The sequence below is a fragment of the Colius striatus genome, chromosome 29, assembly GCF_028858725.1.
Source record: "Colius striatus isolate bColStr4 chromosome 29, bColStr4.1.hap1, whole genome shotgun sequence".
In the NCBI taxonomy this organism is placed as follows: domain Eukaryota; kingdom Metazoa; phylum Chordata; class Aves; order Coliiformes; family Coliidae; genus Colius; species Colius striatus.
In genome coordinates this window covers 742,774-761,527 of record NC_084787.1, presented here as the reverse complement: position 1 = coordinate 761,527, position 18,754 = coordinate 742,774, and the positions used below count along the sequence as shown (strand labels likewise).

The window sequence follows — 18,754 nt, the reverse complement described above, 5'->3', positions numbered from 1 at the left end:
CCCCCCTTGCTGCAGGTGGCTTCAGCTTCACGGTGCCCGAGCTGAGGGAGGGGGGGAAAACACTTTTCAGACTTAAAGGAGAACTAAATAAAAGCAACCCGAGGCTCCTGCAGCCCCCCAGCGCTGCCCCCACCCCCCCCCCCCCCACCCTGGGGCCGTGCCCGTGTAAATGACGTTTCATAGCAGAGAAATGCCCCGTTTCTGCCAGGTTCAGCAGAAGGTCCCGGCCCCGGCCGCTTCGTCCTCGCGGGTTTCGAGCACTTCCAAGTGCCTTCGGCGCGGGGCGGGGGCCGCAGCGGGCGGGGTCGGTGATGCTCAGTGAGACTCGGGCACACGGCTCTCAGGAATCCTTTATTCTTGTAGTAAGAACGCGATTAAACTTTTAGTGGTTTAACCCCTTCTGTGCCCTCGCTTTGCTTGACGTGGCCCCGGGGGCGGGGAAGGGGCTTGGTCCTGCCCTAAAATGGGGGTGGGTGGGGGATGTGGAAGGGCCCCCTCTCCCCTCCTCATCCACCCCCCACACTCCCCCCTTCCCCAGCGCTGCCCCAGAGGCCGTTGGGCTGTGGGGGAACCCCCAGAGGGGCCGGTGATTGCCTGTGGCCGCAGTGCCCTTGGCATAGGGACCCCCACCCCCCAAATCCCCTGCTCACCCCCCCCCACCCCCCCAGGTGGGGCCTGGCCAGCATTTTAAAATAGAATTTTTTGTTCTTTAATGCTAAATAATCGACATGACAAATAATTAGTGCTAAAGAAAGAGACTGAGACAGCAGGGGGGGGACGGGGGGGGCCAGGCCAGCGCTGGGCGAGGGGCAGCACCGGGAGCTACAGCTGGGAGGGAACAAAGGGGGGGGACACAAGGCTGGGGCGTCACATCTGACCAGCAGGACGGGCTGAGATTGGGGGGTGGGGGGAGGAAATCACTGCTGCAAAGGGCTGGAGAAGGGGGTGAGGGCTGCTGCACCCCCCCCCCAAGCCCAGGCACCTGGGGGTGGAGGGTGTCAAACTTTTGGGCTGCTGATCAATTTGTTTCTTTCCCCAAAGGCTGGGGGGGTGGGAGGGGGGGGCCCTGGGGCAGCACCAGGCTCCTTCCTGCCCCCCCACTCTGCTTCTGAGGGGACACCCCAGCCTCCCCCCACCCCCACGATGGTCAGGGGCAGGAACAGCAGCCAAACATTATTGCAAAGGGAGGAGGATGAAGCTTCACAGTCCCAAAGTCCTGGAACAGCGTCAAACCCAAAGCACTTGGGGGGGGGGGGGAGTACGAGACTACCCTGACCCCCCCGAACCCCCCCAGCCCGGGGTGGGCACCAGGGATGGGAGGGAGGGAAGGGGGAGGTGCAAGAAACAAAACCAGAGGGGACTGGGAATGAAACGCTGCTGCAGCTGCAGGTTTGGGGAGGGGGGGACACACACACACAACCACATGCAGAGCCCCCGGGGCTGCTGCCACCCTCCCACGGCACCAGCAGGAGGCTCAAGTCATGGGGGGGGGGGTCAGGTCTGTGTCTCCCCCCACCCCACACATCCCCCTCCCCAGCTCCTGAACACCCCACGAGCCGGTGGGAGCTCCCAGGACCTGCTGTGCCCGTGTCCATCCTGGAGCTGCTTCACCTGGACCTCTCAGGAGCTGGGGGTTGTTTGTCCTGCTCCCGCTGCTCAGCTGAGGGGGGGGCTGTTGGTTTGTTTCTCCTTGTTGCATTTGTGGCGAGTCCTGGCAGCAGCAGCAGCAGCCCCGGCAAGATGCCGACACTCAAGATGCCTTTTTACCTTCCAAGACCTTCTTCCCCTGGGAGCAAAGGCCAGGGAGAGGAGCCCTGTGGGCATCACATGATGCCGTTGGTGAGGTACTGGAAGCCGTCGTAGAGCTTGGTGGTGATGGAGCGCATGCTGCCGTCCACCATCTGCTCCACCAGCAGCTGCAGCTGCTCCTCCGTCATGTTCATGTGGAATCGCTCCTTCAGGTTCCGGATGGTGCTGGAGCCGTGGAAACAGGGGAGCTGCGACCCTGGGGGAGGGAGGGAGGGTCTCAGCACAGGCGGGCTTGGGGGCATCCAAGGTCAGGCTGTGGCCTGGGGTTGCCCTGGTGCTGTTGAGGTCAGTCAGGACACGCTGCAGCCGACACTGTGGTGTCTGGGGCATGTTGCAGCATCCCCCACCCCCTTCCCCTGGTGTGTTTTAGGGCTCTCCAGGGCACTCCCAGGCATGTTTCCACAGCCTGGGGACCCCTGAGCCCTGTCAGATCCCTCAGGCAAAGGACCCTGTCCCCCCAGCTCAGCCCCATCCACTCTACGCTCACAACTCTGATCCACTTGGGCTCCCCCACTGTCCCCCAACCCCTCCCCCAGCCCCAAACAGGTCCCCTCAGAGCCCTTCCTCCTACCTTCCAAACCCCACAGGCTTTCCTCCACGTGCTGACACTCGCAGACCCATTTTTGGGCACTGCTCTGTGCGGCCTGGACCCACACACAGTGCCCCTGGGACCCCCCCCTCAGCTCCCCTCACCTTGCTGCATGATCTCCACGATCTGCACGACCTTGTCCATGTGCTTGCGGGCTGCGATGAGCCCCTGCAGCATCAGCATCTTGTAGTAGTTGAACATGTCCCCGTCCAGGCCGCCCATCACCTGGAGGGGACAGGCTGTGAGGACAGCAGCAGAGGGGCTGCCAACAAGGGGAGGGCATGGGGGGATTTCTGAGGGAATTCCACTCTCCAAGTGGCCCCAGAGCTCCCCCAGCCTTGGCTCATCAGCTCATGATGCTCATCAGCTCATGATGCTCATCAGCTGAGTGCCCAGGCTGCAGAGCTGCCCCAGAACCACCCCAGGCTGTGAGTCCCCCCAGCCCCCTCCCTCACTCACATCCACAAATTCCGTGGTGAGCTTGAAGGCAGATGTCTCAAAGCCCAGATTCCTGGGGGAGCTGGAGAGGATGAACCCGAAATCGATGTGGATGATGTGCCCATCCGCATCCAGCAAGATGTTGCCGTTGTGCCTGTGTCAGAGAGGGGGGAAAAGCTCTCCCTGAACCGCCACCCTCTGCTCCCAGGAGTCCCCTCCTGCACCTGGGGGACTAAAGGGATGGATCCCAGTGGAAGATGCAGCTCCAGGGGCGAGGACTCACCTGTCCTTGACCTGCAGCAGGTAACACACCAGGCAGTACCCGGCACAGCTCTGCACGAAGTTCCTCTGGGCAGTCAGGAAGGACTCGGTGTTGTAGCTGCCGTGCTCCTGCAGGAAATAGTCGAGCAGCGAGAGCAGGGATTGCTTCTTGATCTGGTGGATGGACACAGCGTTCACCACCGGCTCAATCATGCCGCTGTCGGCGGAGATGACGAGGATTTTGTATGGCTTGATCCAGAGCGGGACACGTTCCTGCTCCCAGATGGACTGTGTGGGGAGAGAAGAGAGCGAGAAGGTCCCTCAGGCTCCAGGGTGGCCCGGCACAGCCACAGCCCCCCCAGGCAGCCCCTCTCCCACCTCACCTGCAGCTGCTTGAGCACCTGGAAGGCCAAAAGCTCCTGCCGCAGGTCGTCTCCGCACTTGACGATGACGGAGAGGAGGCGCCAGGACGGGAGGTGGCCGTAGGGAGACCCTTCCCGGATCCTCCTGCGGGCAACGGGGTTGGTGAGGAAAGGGAGGGAGGGCAGGGAGGCAGCCCTCAGGGCTCTGGGCTGGGGAAAGCCTCTGGAGATGCAACAGGAGGAGCTGCAGGGCCCAGGACTGCAGGGATGGCACAAAGAGCCCTCACCAAACCCCACCCCAGGCACAGGAGCAGAAGGGAATTAACCCTCAGCCCCTCTGCTGGAACAACGTGGGCAAGACCAGCCCCACGTTTACTGGGCACAGGGGACTCTCCCTCTTGCTTGGGTTTGAAATTTGGAGGTGTGACAGACAACTTGAAGAGAGGGAACACGAGTGAGTTCACGTTGGGACAGGCCAAACCCTCCTGACACAAAACACACCATGGAAGGCCCAGGAAAGCCTCTCCGAGCCCGTTCCCAGAGCAGCTGAGGGTTGTGTCCCTGCCGCAGCACACGGGCTGCCCCTGCACACCCCTACCTGGGGACGAGCGGGGCCTCATCCAGGCCCTGGTTATTGACAGGGGTGTGAATGAGGCCACACTTCCACACCTCACCTGACTTTCTCCTGCCAGGGCTCCTTCAGGGCCACAGCGGACGGGTCCTCGGGGTCCCTCTTGAAGGAGGTGGGAGTGTGCGCCAACTGCTCCGACAGCCGCCGCCTGCGAGACGCGGCCGTCAGGCAGCGAAAGCCCCCGCTGGGGGACAAAGGAACATCACCCCCCACCCCCAGGGCCTCTTCTGGGGCTCTCCCGAACCCCCACCGTGGGCACAGCCCCTCCCCAACCCTCCACGACGGGTATTTCTTAGCAGAGAAGCTCAGCGCAGCCCTCCCGGCTCCAGCCCCACCTGATGTCCCCGGCAGCGATGAAGACGGGCTCCCTGCTCTCCTGGCTGGTGATGCTGTCCACAGAGAACTGGGAGATGTTGTCACAGCTGTTGGTGTGAATCTCGGGCAGCTGGGAGGGCGAAAGGGGCGAGAGCTGGGACGTGGCGTCAGCCCCGAGTCCCGCGGCGCCGGGCAGGGGAAGCTCAGCCCGGCAGCCCCGGCCTCACCTCCACCTGCAGCTCCACGATGTCGTCCACAGACCAGGCCTCGTCGTCGTTGTCGTAGTTGGGGACGGTGCTGAAGCTGCTGGTCCTCTGCTCGTGCGTGATGCCGCACTCGGGCAGGTTCTCGGCCGAGCGGGTGCTGCGGATGCGGTTCTCGGGGATCCGGGCGGGCACATTCGCCGTGTCGAAATTGTCACATTCAAGTACTTCCACGTAGATTAAATAGGGAGCCTGAGGGAAGCCGAAGCCAGCGTCAGCAGGGGTAGGGGATCCCTGAGTGGAGGGGATGGGGAGGGCCCTGCAGAGCTCCTCCAGCCCAACCCGCTGCTAAAGCAGGTTCCTCTCGATCGGAGGCTGCAAGAACGTGTCCGGGGGGGTTGGGAACCTCCAGAAAAGCCCTTTAGGGACTGATCAGCACTGCTGAGGTGCTCAGCCTTCTCTTGCCCGGGCTGAACAGCCCCAGGTCCTGCAGCCTTTCCTCATCAGGGAGATGCTCCAGTCCCCTGCTCATCCTGGGAGCCCTGCACCGGCCTCTCTCCAGCAGTTCCCCGTCTCTCCTGAGCTGGGGAGCCCAGAACTGGCCACAGGACTCCAGCTGAGGCCTCCCCAGGGCAGAGGGGAAGGAGAACCAGACTTCCCAGGTCCCTCTCCGTGGAGCTGAAAGGCCAGCACAAGGATGGGCAGCTCCCAGAGGCAGCACAACACGCTCTGCTCTGCGGGGCACAGACTTTCTATGACGTCTGTGGCTTTTGGGGGCAAATCCTCGCTTTTTGGGAGCTGAGGGACAGCTCCTAGTGCAGGGAGGGGCCACTTCTCAGGGTCTCAGGTGGATTCTCCCCCACTCCCAGGTGCCTGCACAGCCCCTCTGCCATCACCCCCAGCCCTGTGAGCTCCCAACACGCCGCTCAGGACCCGGAGCCAACGCACGAGCTGCTCCTTTCTGCTCCATACCCAAACCGGGACAAAAGCAACCACCAAAACCACCCTCCTCCCGAGGCCAGAGCGGCGTCCCCGGGCTCATACCTTGTCCTTGGAGTTGAGGACCACGGCCTGTGTGTGGGGCACCCGCACGACGTGGTGGTCGAAGCCGGCCGTGGGCAGCCAGGCGCGCGCCGGCAGTTTGTGGTTGAGCAGCGACAGCTCCGAGATGAGCCGCTGCGTCTTCTGCTCTTTGGTGGGCAAAGTGGCCAAACGCTTCCCGATGGCGATCAGGGACTTGATGAACTCCCTCTCGGGGGCGAGTCTGACGGGCTGCAGACACACAGGAGAAGGGAGGGAGTGTGGGGAGGGCTGGGGGTGAGTGTTGGGGAGGCTGAGGGGTGATCGCACCGCGCTGGGTTCTGCGGCCGGGTGCCGAGAGGCGCCGGGACAAGCTGCAGGTGAAGAGGCTCTTCCCATCCCACCCCACTGCTGGGTGATGCTCCTGTGACCACAGAGCTGGGCTCAGCATCCACCAGCACAGCTGGGTCTAAAAGCCCCTTTTCCCCTCTCATTGTACTCTCCACAAATCCTCCTCCCTGAAATGCCGGAGCCAATGTCCTCACCGGCCCCCTCCCCGATGCCCAGGGCCTCATCCCTGGGATTTGGTGTCGGATCCTCACCCCAAAGCCTCAGCTGTGGCTCAATCACACCATCCTGCACAGATCAGTGACTGGGGAAGCCCCTCCCCAGTCCCAGGAGCCCTCCCCACACACAGCCCAAACCGAGCTCCCCACTCGACTTCTTCAAGCTTTTAAATCAGAACAAAAACGATTTTGGGGGCTGATTTGGGGTGGTTTTTTTTGCTATTGAAGCTGCAGAATTAAAACTTGCAGAGTGTTCACTGGCCAATCATGCTGGAGATGCACATGCAGGGAAAGCCACACAGCGTGAGAGAAGGAAGCCAAGGGAACTGCCGCGGAGCCGGGACCGGCTGCAGCACAGGGACGGGGACAAGAGGAGAAGGATCAGGCTGGTGGTTCCCCGGTGGGAAAGGACGGGTGGGACATGGTTTGTGTCTGTAGTCCACATCAAAAATCCTTCCAAGCTCGGGGTCAGGGCTCTCCTCTCCCCCAGCTCCCCTGCCCAGCCTGTGGCTGTGTGCAGCAGCAGCCTCAGCCTGCTCCCCAGGGCAGGGATATCGCTTTCACCTGCCAGGCACAGGATAAATATTTAACCCCCTGCAGCAGCTGCTGCTCCAGGCCCTGCTCTGCCTTGGCTCCTGCCACACAGCTCACTCTCCACCTCTGGGATCGCTCCCCTGGTTTGCATTTCGTCCCATTTCTGCCACAAGCCCGGTGATGTCCAGGGCTGTGCCCAGCTCCTGTGAGGCCCCTTCATCCCACTCCGAGGTTTGCTCTGGCCCTACTCCTCCTAGTCCAGGAAAGTTCCAGCCTGGGCACAGAGCTGATGTTGTCCCCAAAACAGCCCCATTGCCACCTCTGCAGGACTCGTCTCAGCAGAAGAACATCAGGCCAGAGCAGCTGGTGGGAATCTGGGACGGTGTCCAGGCAAGGAGGTGCCCACGGGCAGGAGCAAAGTCCATCTGTGTGGCACGTGCCCATACTCCCTTCCTCCAGGGATCCCCAAGCAGCTCCTGAAGCCCTGGCAGCTCCTGATGCCTCTGTGTCCCCACCTTCAGGCTCCCGTTGAAAACCTTCAGGTCTCAGCCAGAAAGAGGCATCTGGGAAACGTCTGTCCCCCTCCCGAGGCATCCCCTGCTCAGATCTCCGGTGCCAGGGGGCTCAGAAGGGGAAGTTTTGTGTCCTGTTGTGGAGCAGCAGCTTTGGAAAGTGGCACCAGCTGAGCTGGGAAGTCCCAGGGGCTGCTTCTGCCCCACCTCACTGATCTCAGTCCCAACACCAAGAGGATGGGAGAGCTCTGCCCTCACCCACCCCCGGAGGATCCTGCTGTTGCTCTGAGCCCTCAGCAACGTTGACCTCCTTACCCTTTTCTTTCTGCTCCAGCAAAACATTTCCCTGGCAGAGCATTTAGAAGGGAAAACAAAGACTATTCCAGCTCTTGGGTGAGGCAGAGCTGCAGGTGGGTGCTCTGCTCAGCCTCGTGCCAAGAGCCGCCTCCTCCCCACCTCGTCCCCAGCCGGTTCCCTGGGTGACACCGACCTGCTCCTGGTCACGGGGCCGTGGGCTTCGTGGTGCTGAGGGGGCAGCACTGGTCCAGCTCTGCACAGCCCAGAGGGGATTTTCAGGCACCTCAAACCTCAGAGGGGAGCAAATCTGAGATGCTTTTTATCCAGCCCTGGAGGACGAGGCTTCGCTGCCGCCTGGGGAACTGGTTTTGATCATGGACTACCCAGCAAAGGTGTGAAGTGCAGAGGGAATGGCAGGGGCAGGACACACACCCGCCCCGGGGAACACGCCAGAGCTCGAGGCTGCCACTGATTCACCAAAACAAGGCGGTGAAAAAGGCTCATGTGGAAGGAAAGACGCGGGATGAAGGAAACATTGGGGAGAGGGGACTGAGAGACTGAAGGTTCACACACAGAGGGGAGAGGGGGGCACAAAATAAACATGATTCGTGGAAAAAGCAAATTAAATCCCATCTGGCAGAGAACTTGGAAGTAAAACTCAAGGAAACAGCATTTCCTCTGTCAGCTGCAGCCGCTCGGCCCGACAGCGGCGGCACCGGCCGCGGCCCTCCCCGGCTCCGGGGGCTTCTCTCTCCCTCGCTGCCGTGTTTTGGGGAGGGGAGGCTGGGGGCAAACGACCACCCAGGCCCCCTCCCTTCAGCCCCTCGAGGTTTTCTGATTGTAGCCAAACTTTGGGCTCTGCCCAACGCTCCCTCTGCAGTGGGAAAGGTCGGGCCGGCGCCGGCACCGCGAGCCCTGAGCCGGGGCTGAAGCGCGGCAGAGCCCGGAGCGAGGGCACAGCCGGGCGCTGGGGGTTGGTGCTTTGGTGGCAGAGAGGAAATGCTGCTGTGGGGGGAGGGCAGGCCAGGCCAGCACGGGGAGCAACGGGCCACTTACGGGACACAGTGACTTATCGAGACTTTCCGTACTCGAGGAGAGCTCCTGGGAAACGGAGGAAAGGGGGTTTGTTGGCGGGTGTTGGGGGTGGTGTTTGTTTGAAAGGAGAGAGAGGAAGGAGGGAGAGGGGGAGAAAAAGCAATAAGTTTAGCTCCAGGTTGACAACCAGCACTTTTCATTTCACTGATTACTCTTTGTTGTCTTCCCCACCCCATCACAACCTCGCTGCCTCTCACCAGGGCGCCGCGGCAACAGCTCCCCACGTCCAAACCGGTGGCTGATTGTGGTGCTACCAAACAGGCTCAGGCTGGGTCCCAGAGCCTGGCACTCAGTGCCTGCAAACCCCCAGGGATTGCCCCCATTCCCATCCCTGGAAACATTCTCCTGCTCCACCGTGCAACTGAGGTTTCAGCTCTGACTTTCTGAACGGCTGCGGAGCGGGAGCTGCAAGGGCAGGTCGGGAGGCTCGTGGCATCCCCCCCTCACTGGGGAGCTGGGAGTCAGGGAGGGTGCACAAACCTCCACAAGGGACCCAATCTGGCAAAACAGAAAGGCATTTGGCACGTTTGGGGCTTCTCCCCTCTGCAGCACCCGGTTGGTGCTTCAAAACACCACGGCCAGGACGGCACGAGACTCCCTTCCCTGGGGAAGCGGGCTGGAAGGAGCGGGAAAACAAGGTGCCAGCAGCACGAGCCCTCTCCCTCCCAGCCTCGACAGATGGACGAGGCTCCTGCCAAGCACAGGCGAGTTTCCAGCTCTGTCACTCGGGAAACAAGAAGCCTTGAACGTTTCAGAGCTGGGTCCTGGCCGAAGTGCAGGTGCAGAGCGGCGTTCTCGGCCGGCTGTTGGCTCTCTGCCCTTCAGCCCTCGTGCTGCCCCGTGCTCGGGACCAGGCTCATCTCTCTGCTTTGGGGTTTCAAGGCTGAAATGTTGGGTCTCTCTTCAGGCACAGGAAGGTGCAGCACGAGTTTCTACCTGGCAAGTGCACACTGGTAAAAATAACTCCAGCTCTCTTGGTGAGGGGGGCTCAGCACGCCCCGGCCCCAGCACCGCTTTCACTTCCACAAACCCCACACTGAAGGACTTTCCTGCCTGTTCTGAACTAAATCAGCTGCTATGGCTGGCAGTGGTTGAGATCATCTAAAACCAAGACAGCCCTTGAGAGGCAAATGCCTCACCAACACTGCTTGTGTTACAGAGAAACTGAGAAGCTGCAGCTAAAGACATCAAACCAGGACGCCCAGAGGAGTCAGACTTTGCTGTCACCATGGCCAAGTGGGACTTGGCAGGCACAGGGAAGCTCTACCAAAGCCACAGGGGATGTAAAATCCATGAGCCCCCTTCACAGCAGTTTGCCACAGCGGCATCAGAAGCAGATCTCCAGGGATTCTGTTCTTACTGCAGCAGGGGAATCAGCTCTGCCAGAAAAAGCACCTTTGTCAGTGTCACTGAAGGTGCAATTCCAGAGGGAAAAGGCCAGTGCTCCTGCACACCCCACGGGGCAAAGGCAGGGCAGGGATGTGGGCTGGAAAGCAAAAGGCCAGGCTCAGCCACACTGGGCCACCTCAGATGAAAAGCAGCTCTCAAATGCAGCTTGTGAGTGCCCAGGCTCCAGCAGAAGCCACACAGACATAAACAGGTCTGAGACCAGCTCCTGCTGCTGTGGAACAACCAGACAACAACCTACCCCCACCCCCACCCGGCGTGGGTGGGAAGCTTTGCTCTTCCCCCTGCACCCACCCACCCACACCAGCCCCATCGCAGGGTTCCAGCGCTCCCTGCCCAGCAGCCAGCCCAGATTCTTCACTGATTATTCAATTATCAGCTTTCTGATTAAATTTTGTTGTTGTTGTTGTTACTTGACTAGTGGAACCAGTTCAGCCAAACCTTTCTGTTCACACGGGGCTGCCCGGCTTCCCCCCACAAGCCGCGCGGCCCTGGGCCAGGCTCACAGCTAAACATTCCCATTTCAAACCAGCTGGTTCCAATCCAGTCAGTCAAAAAGAAACAACCAAAAAAGCTGGTTTTGCCCCTGTGCTCTGCATATGTTGAACCTTGATCTCGGCTCCTGAAAGGATCTGAGACGTGCCACTCCCCTCCAGGCACCCAGCGTGATTTACTCGTCCCACCTCCGAGGCCTCGGGAGTTCAAACGCTGGTGGGAGGCAGAGTGGGGCCTGGGGAGCACCCTCCCTGTTTTGTTCAGCTGTGAGGTCTCAGCTCCCCAGTTTGGTGCCTCTGCCTTCACCTCCAGGACTCACCCTCAGTCCTGGGATCCTCAGCAGCATCATCAGGGCTGCACCCTGCCACGCTGGCAGGGATGCCGGGGTCAGAGCGCGGGGCACGGCTCGTTGGGGAGATAAAGGGGTGAGCACCGCTGACTGGGAGCTGACTGGGAGCACTGGGGAGTGGAGCAGCTCCCAGTCAGCCTCAGCTTTAACTCTGAGTCGTGGGGTTTTATCTCTGAAAAGTGTTTTCCAACAGCAAGAGCCTTCCGAGGAGCATGCAGGCGTGTGACAGAGCAGCAGCACATCCCAGGCACCTTTGTCCCCAAAAATGCCAGTTTCAGCTCAGCTGGGGGTCGGCTCAGGGGCTGCAGACCCATGGGAGGAGCCTCATCCATCCCTAGAGAGGTGGGGAGATGAGTGTGGGGAACCAGGGAGCGGTTTCAGTGCTGCTGCTGCTGACAAGGAGGCAGAAAGGCATTTGCATGCTGCAAAGGCAGCACGACCTGTTTGTGCAGCAGATCCCCCGGGGCCGAGGCTGGGGAGGGCTCCTGCAACCTCACAGCGAATCCTCTGTCGGGTTTACAGAGGAGCCATCACTAAAACCCAGCTGCCCCAAAGCCAGCAAGGCTGGAGCTCTGCAGAGCCAGGTGAGGTGGAGGCAATCACACAGCAAGACGACTCTGCTGCACCCCCAGCTCTCCCTTACCCCAGCAGGTACCTCTGGGTCAGCTGCAGATGTTTCTGGTGGCCTCAGCCCAGCCATGAATGGTTTTACTGAAGTTTAGGTGGGTGCTCTGCCCCAGGTTGAGGGTTTTGTTTCCAGGCTGTTGCCAGAACCCTGAGGACCCAGACACGATGTTCCTCATGGAACCGACTTTCACCCCAGCAAGGTGCCACCAGCCACCCAGCCCGACTCCACCATGATTCTGCCCAGCATGACCAACTGAACTGCACCTACTGTACAACCAAAGGGCCCATCTCAGAGGTTTCACATCTAAACAGCCCAGGGAACCCAGCCACAGCCTGTCCATCACAAGGCCAAGACATCCAACCCACCAGCTCAGCCCATCTCCCCCACCAAACGCTCCTGGGCACTGCCCTGGTTTCCAGCATCAGGTTACAGCAAGTTCCTCCCCTCCAGGTCTCAAGTTGCTCAGGTGGAAAATTCACCACAGAGCAGCCCCAGAACATTTAATCCACCCTTTTGTCTGTAAATGGATCAGAGATGGGGATACATCTGGGCACAAACTCCACCCTGGAAACCAGATCTGAGCCCCTCCGCCTCGAACCGGAGGAGGCCAACACGACACAAGGTTCCAGCTGGTGGCTTTTCCTTTGCATGCCTTGGTATTGCTTCAAAAGGAACAAGAGCAAAAGGAATTTCTCCCCTTAGAACTCTATCGTGGAGTTCTGTCCCAGACACACAACCTGGTGAGGAGTTAAAACCCCACAGCACCAAGGGCACTCCAAACAAAACCTCTCCTGGTGTCACCCTGGTGGTTAAGCAGCAGGAAGGGATAAGTGGGACACAAAGCCCTCAGTGGGAGGAATTATTCTCTAGAAGCTTCCAGGAAAACATCCAAAGGAGAATGAAGAAGCTAGCTGGGAGAAAGAGGAAATGGGATTTCCCACAGTGGTCAGGGGGCTGCAGGCTGCAAAACACACGCTGCCCAAACCCTGCTGGGAAGCGACTCGGACCCGGCTTTCTGCCTTACCTTGATGCCACCTAACGCCCTCCCTCACACCAGGAAAACCTCCCCTCTGGAGCTGCAGCCCCCCTCTGGGTGTGACCCACTGCTGTCAGGTTTGGAATCCAAACTTGATCTGCTTGCAGAAACCAAGACCCAAAAAAGACCACCCCCCCCCTCCTGGCACGGTACAGGATGAGACCCAAGCACAGCCCCCCAGCCCTGGCATTACCTCCTCCTCGCTCTCCACTTTGGGGTTGCTGGCTGTGCGCTTCAGGTTGCTGCTCAGGCTGATGGTGACGGTGGCGTCCGACTTGGACCTCTGGTGAGTCCTTTTGGAAGGTGACAGCCCCGTGTCGGGCGCCGGGCTCAGCGACGGCAGCTCCCTCTTCTTGTAAGCCGGCTTCAGCTCGTCCGAGAGGATGAGCTTCCGCAGCTTGGTCCCGCGGGAGTGTCGCTGGGTGGAGATGTGCATGTCCGAGGAGTAGGCGCCCAGCAGCAGCGCGCACTGCAGGGAGAAGTTGATGCTCTGCCGGCAGCGGTGCACGATGTAGGGCTTGATGGCGTCTCCCACGTCCTCGTCCATGTGAATGTACATGTTCAGCAGCTGGGGCAGGTAAAAGTCCACTTCGTCGTTCCTAAAGCAGAACAACCTGTTCCCGATGTAGGCTTGCACGCCGGGCTCCTTCGAGTTGTACAGGTACGAAATGGCCATGGAGATGTCGAAGAGTTTGGACTCGAAGAGGCGGAGGAGCCAGGACTGCTTGGCCGAGTTGTTCTTCTGCCGCTTGCGGGCTGTTTTCACCGTGTTGGCCGCGCTCTCGTCGTCCTCCTCCTGGATCTTGGAGGCCGTGTCAGGCGGGTCGTCCAAGCACTTGATCTCGCAGCCCTCCACGAGGTCTCCGTTGGCCAAATCGGCCCGTGGGGCACGTTCCGCCTCGCCGCCAGCCGCCCGCCTCGTCAGGCTGTCGGAGGAGACGCCGTGCATCAGCTTCACCTTCTCCAGGACCTCCTGGCAGGCTTTCTTGGCCACCTCGGGGTCGATGACCGCCAGCTCCCCGACGCCTTCCGTGATGACGCTGAGGGCCGTCCCGCCGTTGCCCTGGGGCTCCGGGCCCGTCCCTCGGGCTGGCTCTGCCCCGCGGTCGCCCATCGCGGCGGCGGCTCCGTGCGCTTCAGAGCTGCGAACGGAAGAGACCAGAAGAGTCAGGGACATCATCTGCAGAGGAGACTCGCCTCTGGCTGGAAGGTGGGAGGCCAGGAACCCGTGGTGGGGATGCCAAACCTTTCCACAAAGCCTTTGTCTGGAGAGGGAAGGTGCCCCGAGGCCCAGCCGCCCGCGTGGGGTTTGAAAGGTCTCCTCGGTGCCCCTTCCACTCAGACCTGGGAGCATCTATCAGCTGTTACACAAAAATCTCCCCGTTACCATGACAATAAAAAAACTGAGCAGGCTAAAAAGAGAAAGAGAGAGGGGGGCAAAAATAACCAAGTTGCTTTATGCTCCCCCCCTCCAAAGGCTCTCTGCAAGGCCTGGGGTCAGAGGGCTGCAGGTGGGGTGGAGAAGATGAAGTTTTGCTCCCCTGCGCTCAGCTTTTGCTCATTTAACCCCTCCTGGGGCTGGAGGGCGGCAGTGGGATCCCAGAGGATCCAGGAGGCAGAGCAGGAACCCAGCGGCTCCAACAAGATCCCTCTTCTCAAAGTCCAGCTGCTCCCGCCCAGATTCCGCAGCCCGGGCGCTGATTAGAGCCGCCCTGCGTTTGACACACGAGGTGGAAGAGGAACTGAACACACTTCCCGGTTCCCCACCTCGATGAAAAGAGCAACAGCACATCTCCCTGGATGAGCAGTGAGAGGAGCAGCTGAAATGGTCCTCTAAAAATAAAGGCAGGGGCTGTGTTCCACCTCCCACCGGCTCTGCCTGCTTCCCCTTCCTGCTCACACGCTGCTCGGCCGCAGCAGCGGGCCCCGGCGCCTCTGAAGCACCGCAGGCAGATTGCCACCAGCAGCTCCCTCCCGCTCCTCACGTCCAGCACGGTGGAGAAAAGGGCTGTGTCTGGAAAAGGAGCAGCCTGAGCCAGCTCCTGCCCCGTCTCTCGGCCCAGTGACCCCCTCGGCCTGTCCCCTGCTCTGCCCGCGGCGGCAGGTTCTCACCGCCAGGCGTTTCCCTGTTAATTTCATGACCTTGCTTGAGCTGTTTGTTTTCACAAGCCATTGCAGCTCCCCAGGTGGGAGAAGGACCCACAGTGCTTCCTCCTGAACAGCCCAGGCCAGTGAGGAGCAGGCTGGGGTGTCCCCACGCAAGCGCCGCTTCCCAGGGACCCGCTTCCTCCTCTTGTTTTCAAAGCACATCAGCTCTGGCTCCGAGGTGAAAGAAGCCTGACCAAAGTTCAGCAGCCTGAGCCCAGATGAATAGCATCTTTCACCCCGTCCAACACGCACTTTTCCTCTGCCAGGGCCGTTCCCCTCAGCACAAATCCCACATGCTTCACATACTTGTGGTCATTAGATCCTCAAGACCCTGAGCAGAAGGAAGCTGTTTTTCCTTCCCAGAGAGCCCCAGCCTTGCCCCACCACAGCCCAGACAGTCTCATTCTGCTGCTTTGGTGTGGAGGGATGGAGCAGGGGTGGGTCTGAGGGGTGGCAGCACTGCTGGGGCCCTTGGAACCATCACATCGAGCCAACTGCGATGACAAAGCCATGACGAATAAAATCAATGTCGTGGTGGCACATGCCAGAGTCCCAAATGCCCCAAGGGGCTTATGCCATGCAGGGAAATGCTTCTGACACCCTCTTTGCCAGGCTGAGGAGGAAGAAAAAGGGTGCAGGGTGCCATTAAGCTGCCCTCCCTAGGGCAGGAGCCGGAGTCCAGCACGATGGCAGCGGCTGCAGCCCCGGTGTTAAACTCCTCCACAGCCACAGGAGAGGCAGAGCCGACCTGACCCCCTCACACCAGCCACCCGGTGACCCCAAGGTCCCAGGCCTCACCTCCAGCCCAAACCCTGCCAGTCTTTTTGCCAGAGAGGCCCCGTGCCAGGGCTGGAGCTGGCAACTGCTGAGTGGGTTAAACTTGGATTAAGGAACTGCGCAAGATAAATCCAGCCCCGGGCTGCAGCGTTCCCTCTGCACCGGCCACAGCCTGCAAATCCACTGCAAATCCACACCGGGCTGCTTGGGTTCCTCACACCACTGCACTTCTTACCCTGCTCCTCAGCCTCCCCTCCCCACACACTTCCACAGCAAGGATGGGGCCGTTCAGACCCTGCCAAGGACACGGCTGCACTCCCCAAGATCCCACCCGGGGGATTATCCCTCTGCCTCCCGCACCTCTCCCCGTTCTGTCGCGACTCACACCATCCCTCAAAGGTATCACGACATCCCGCTTGCCTCTGGTGGCTCAGGGCAACCCCTCCTGTTCCAAACGGTCTCACCAGGGGCGAAAAGCCCATCAGCTGCACACAATGAAGCAATCCAGTGTGGAAAACAGGCTGAGCTGAATTCATGTGGCTCATCCTCCACCCACAGCCCTTAACGGGCCAAGTTTCTCTCTGGTGGAACAGCCCCGAAGTGGGTGATTAAACACAAAGGGAAGGGAAAGCCCCTGTCAGCACAGAAAGCAGCGAGGAAGCAGCCGCGGGGGTGCGGTGGCTGGGGACAGGGGATCCTGCAGGAAGGGACGAGGGCAGGGGGAGATCTGCAGGAGCAGAGCTGGGGCTTTCCAGGGCAAAGAGAAAAGTCTTGCTCCTGCCTGATTGGAATAAGAAATATTAGCCCTGGCAAAGAACCAGCAGGACAGGATGAAGCCTCACCAGGACATCTGGTCTCGATTACGCCGCGTTGCTTTTTGTTTTGCTCAGCACCGGCGGCCTTCAGGGAGGCCACAGGAGCTGGGATGGGGGCAGAAACCACCACGGAGGCTGGAGCAGGACGTGCTGCCAGTGCCCCTCACTGCACCGAGGGCACAGCCTCTGCCCCCCCGAGAGCCACCCCAGACCTGCTGCAAACACAGCCCCCGATGCAATTCGGTAATGGCTTAGAGGACGGGGAAACTGAGGCACAAAGGGGCTGTGAGTGACTCCAGTGGCGCTGGGGAGATGGGCACTGTGCTGCCAGCAGCACTGAAGCGAGGACAAATCCTTCCTGGGGGACACTGTGCCCTCTTTCAACTCTGAAATCTCCTTCCAGGAGGGACTCAGCACCACCACAGACAGGCTCCTGCCCCTTCTCCACCCTCAGCCGAACCAGATTCAACCTCTGCACAGCACAAGGGTCTCACAGCACTTCAAAAAGAAACCAGCACCAGTTCCAGGCAGCCCCCGAGGCCACACAGCCCACGAACCTCCCACAGACCCCTCCTCCCACGGAGCAGCACCGCTCCCGTCTGGAAGGACGCTCAGCACGGAGCACAGGGAAAGCCAAAACGAGGAACATGGGGGGAAAAGGGCAACAGGAGGCCCTGAGGCAGAGCCTGAGCCCTTGCTGGCACCTCGGTGGGCTCCTCCACCCCGGGCTGCCGCCCCTGGCAGCTCTGGAGCCTCTCCCTGGGAGCTGAATGGGTGCAGGACACATGTCTGAAGCATCAGTTACCATCAGCTTCCCCATCTGAATTAATCATTAATTACCTTCCTCATTAAAGAAAAAGAAAGTAGAACTAAAACTCTCTCTCCCACTTCCCAGAGAGGCTGAGAAACATCCCAGCCCTGTGGAAAGGGCTCCTCACCCTGCCCTTCACAAACCCCCCTCTGCACATCCCCGCCTCACTCACACAAGTCACCCAACCTTTTGTCCTCTCCCCTCGCACCTCTCCGCCCCTAATGAGGGTTAATTAGATCCCTGAGCAAGCGAGGACAAACCCTTCCACCCCAGCAACCTGTTTCCCAGCAGCCAAACCCCTAAGCAAGGGCTGCTGGCACGGGAAGTTTCCTCCTCCCAGTGATCACAAGGTACTTTGAGCCTGAACGTTCCCACACTGGTTGGTAGATGTAAACTCAGTTGCTGCTGTTCCCCACAGCCACGTCTGAGTCTTCCTCTGACTCCAACCAAGCTGTACAGATGCAATGAAAACCAGTAGGAGCCCACATCCCCTGCTCAGACCCCCGAGCTGCGGGGTGACAAACGGCCCCTGAGCACAGGACAGCAGCACAGCCCCAAATCCCCTCCGGATTTCAGAGGCTGTTATCTGTGCTGAGCAGAGATTGCAGGCTGAGCCCCAGTCCCGGGGCAGAGCCCTCAGCACTCACTCCCAAAGCTCAGAACCTCAGAGCTGCTGCTCCTCCAGCCTGTGCTGGGTAAGGGCTGGGAACCAGCATTTTCCCCCAGATCCACACTCAGTTCCTTCTCCACGCTGCTCCTCTGAGCTAGAGAAGCAGGGGACAGCAAAAGGGATGATTATTATCACAGCTAAAGTTACTATCCAGCTGGAGCAGAAGCTTCAGGGAGGGAAACGAGTCCGGATGGAGCAGCTCCTCAGCAGCCCACCGACCAGCCCTACGTAACACCCCGGGCTTTGAGGCGATACTTTAGGCAATCACAAAGCGTGAGGGGCACCAGATGGCTCCGGGGGGGCGGACTGGGGGGTGGCAAAGCCCAGTCAGGCAGGACAACGCGGAGAAAATCAGCCGCAAAGGTGTCTGAAGGGGTCCCGGTGACTCCCCTCCAGCCACTCCCTCCTCCCCAAGCCACAGCGGCCGGTGTCTGAGGTACCTGGCGCCGTCCCATCCCGCGCGGCCGCGGCTCCGGTCCGGGCTGCCGACGCTCGGTGCTGCGCAGGCGGCTCATCCTGGGCAGCGGCTCCGCGAGGCTCCGGGGAACGACCCGCAGCTGCTGCTGAGGGAGCAAAGCACACAGACAACGCGGTGACGTCCCCGCCGCGGGCCCGCAGCGACCGCGGAGGCCCCGCACAGCCCCGGCGAGGGGCCGGCGGCTCCCGGGGAAGCGCTGCGGGGCGAGGCCGGCGGCTGCGCGCCCCCGACAGGCGCCTCGGCCCGGCGCGGGTGACGGAGCCGGCGCGGCGCGGGGGGACCCGGGGAGGCCGCGGAGGGCGGCGGGGGCGGCGCGGGGCTCACCTGCGGCGGCGCCGGGTGCGGGAGCGGGTGCGGGAGCGGCGGCGGCGCGGAGCGGGTCGGGCCGCGGCGGGGGCGGGCGCAGGCCCCGGCCGCCCGGGCTGCCCGCGGCGCCGCCTGAGCGCGCTGAGGGGACGCGAGCGCCCGCTGGCGGCTCGGCGGGGCGTGCGCGCGGCAGGGGGCGTGG

At 61.0% G+C, this 18,754-nt stretch overlaps 1 protein-coding gene across 5 annotated transcripts; it reads right to left on the bottom strand.

The window, feature by feature from the left end:
* Nucleotides 1–338: 338 nt before the first annotated feature.
* Nucleotides 339–18,639, bottom strand: PI4KB (phosphatidylinositol 4-kinase beta). Of its 5 annotated transcripts, none has more exons than XM_062016400.1 (13): nt 18,571–18,639; nt 18,209–18,331; nt 12,741–13,689; nt 8,594–8,638; nt 5,653–5,880; nt 4,633–4,860; nt 4,426–4,559; nt 4,134–4,238; nt 3,481–3,604; nt 3,120–3,385; nt 2,858–2,990; nt 2,503–2,623; nt 339–2,005 (listed from the first exon to the last, which is right to left on the bottom strand). In XM_062016400.1, exons 3-13 carry the CDS (start codon nt 13,659–13,661, stop codon nt 1,824–1,826), a joined length of 2,487 nt encoding a protein of 828 aa, XP_061872384.1. In that variant the 5' UTR covers nt 13,662–13,689; nt 18,209–18,331; nt 18,571–18,639; the 3' UTR covers nt 339–1,823. The 5 variants fall into 5 exon arrangements, with proteins under 5 accessions (XP_061872384.1, XP_061872385.1, XP_061872388.1 ...); XM_062016401.1 differs by having other exon boundaries at nt 4,426–4,535; XM_062016404.1 differs by lacking the exon at nt 4,134–4,238.
* Nucleotides 18,640–18,754: the final 115 nt, after the last annotated feature.

Bases quoted from the DNA above. Each gene is read 5' to 3' on its own strand.
- PI4KB (XM_062016400.1), bottom strand. From the start codon at position 13,661: ATGGGCGACCGCGGGGCAGAGCCAGCCCGAGGGACGGGCCCGGAGCCC. The intron at 8,639-12,740 runs GTAATGCCAGGG...TCCGTTTCCCAG, and splicing joins AAGTGGAGAGCGAGGAGGAG to GAGCTCTCCTCGAGTACGGA. The intron at 2,624-2,857 runs GTGAGTGAGGGA...TGTCCCCTCCAG, and splicing joins TCACCACGGAATTTGTGGAT to GTGATGGGCGGCCTGGACGG.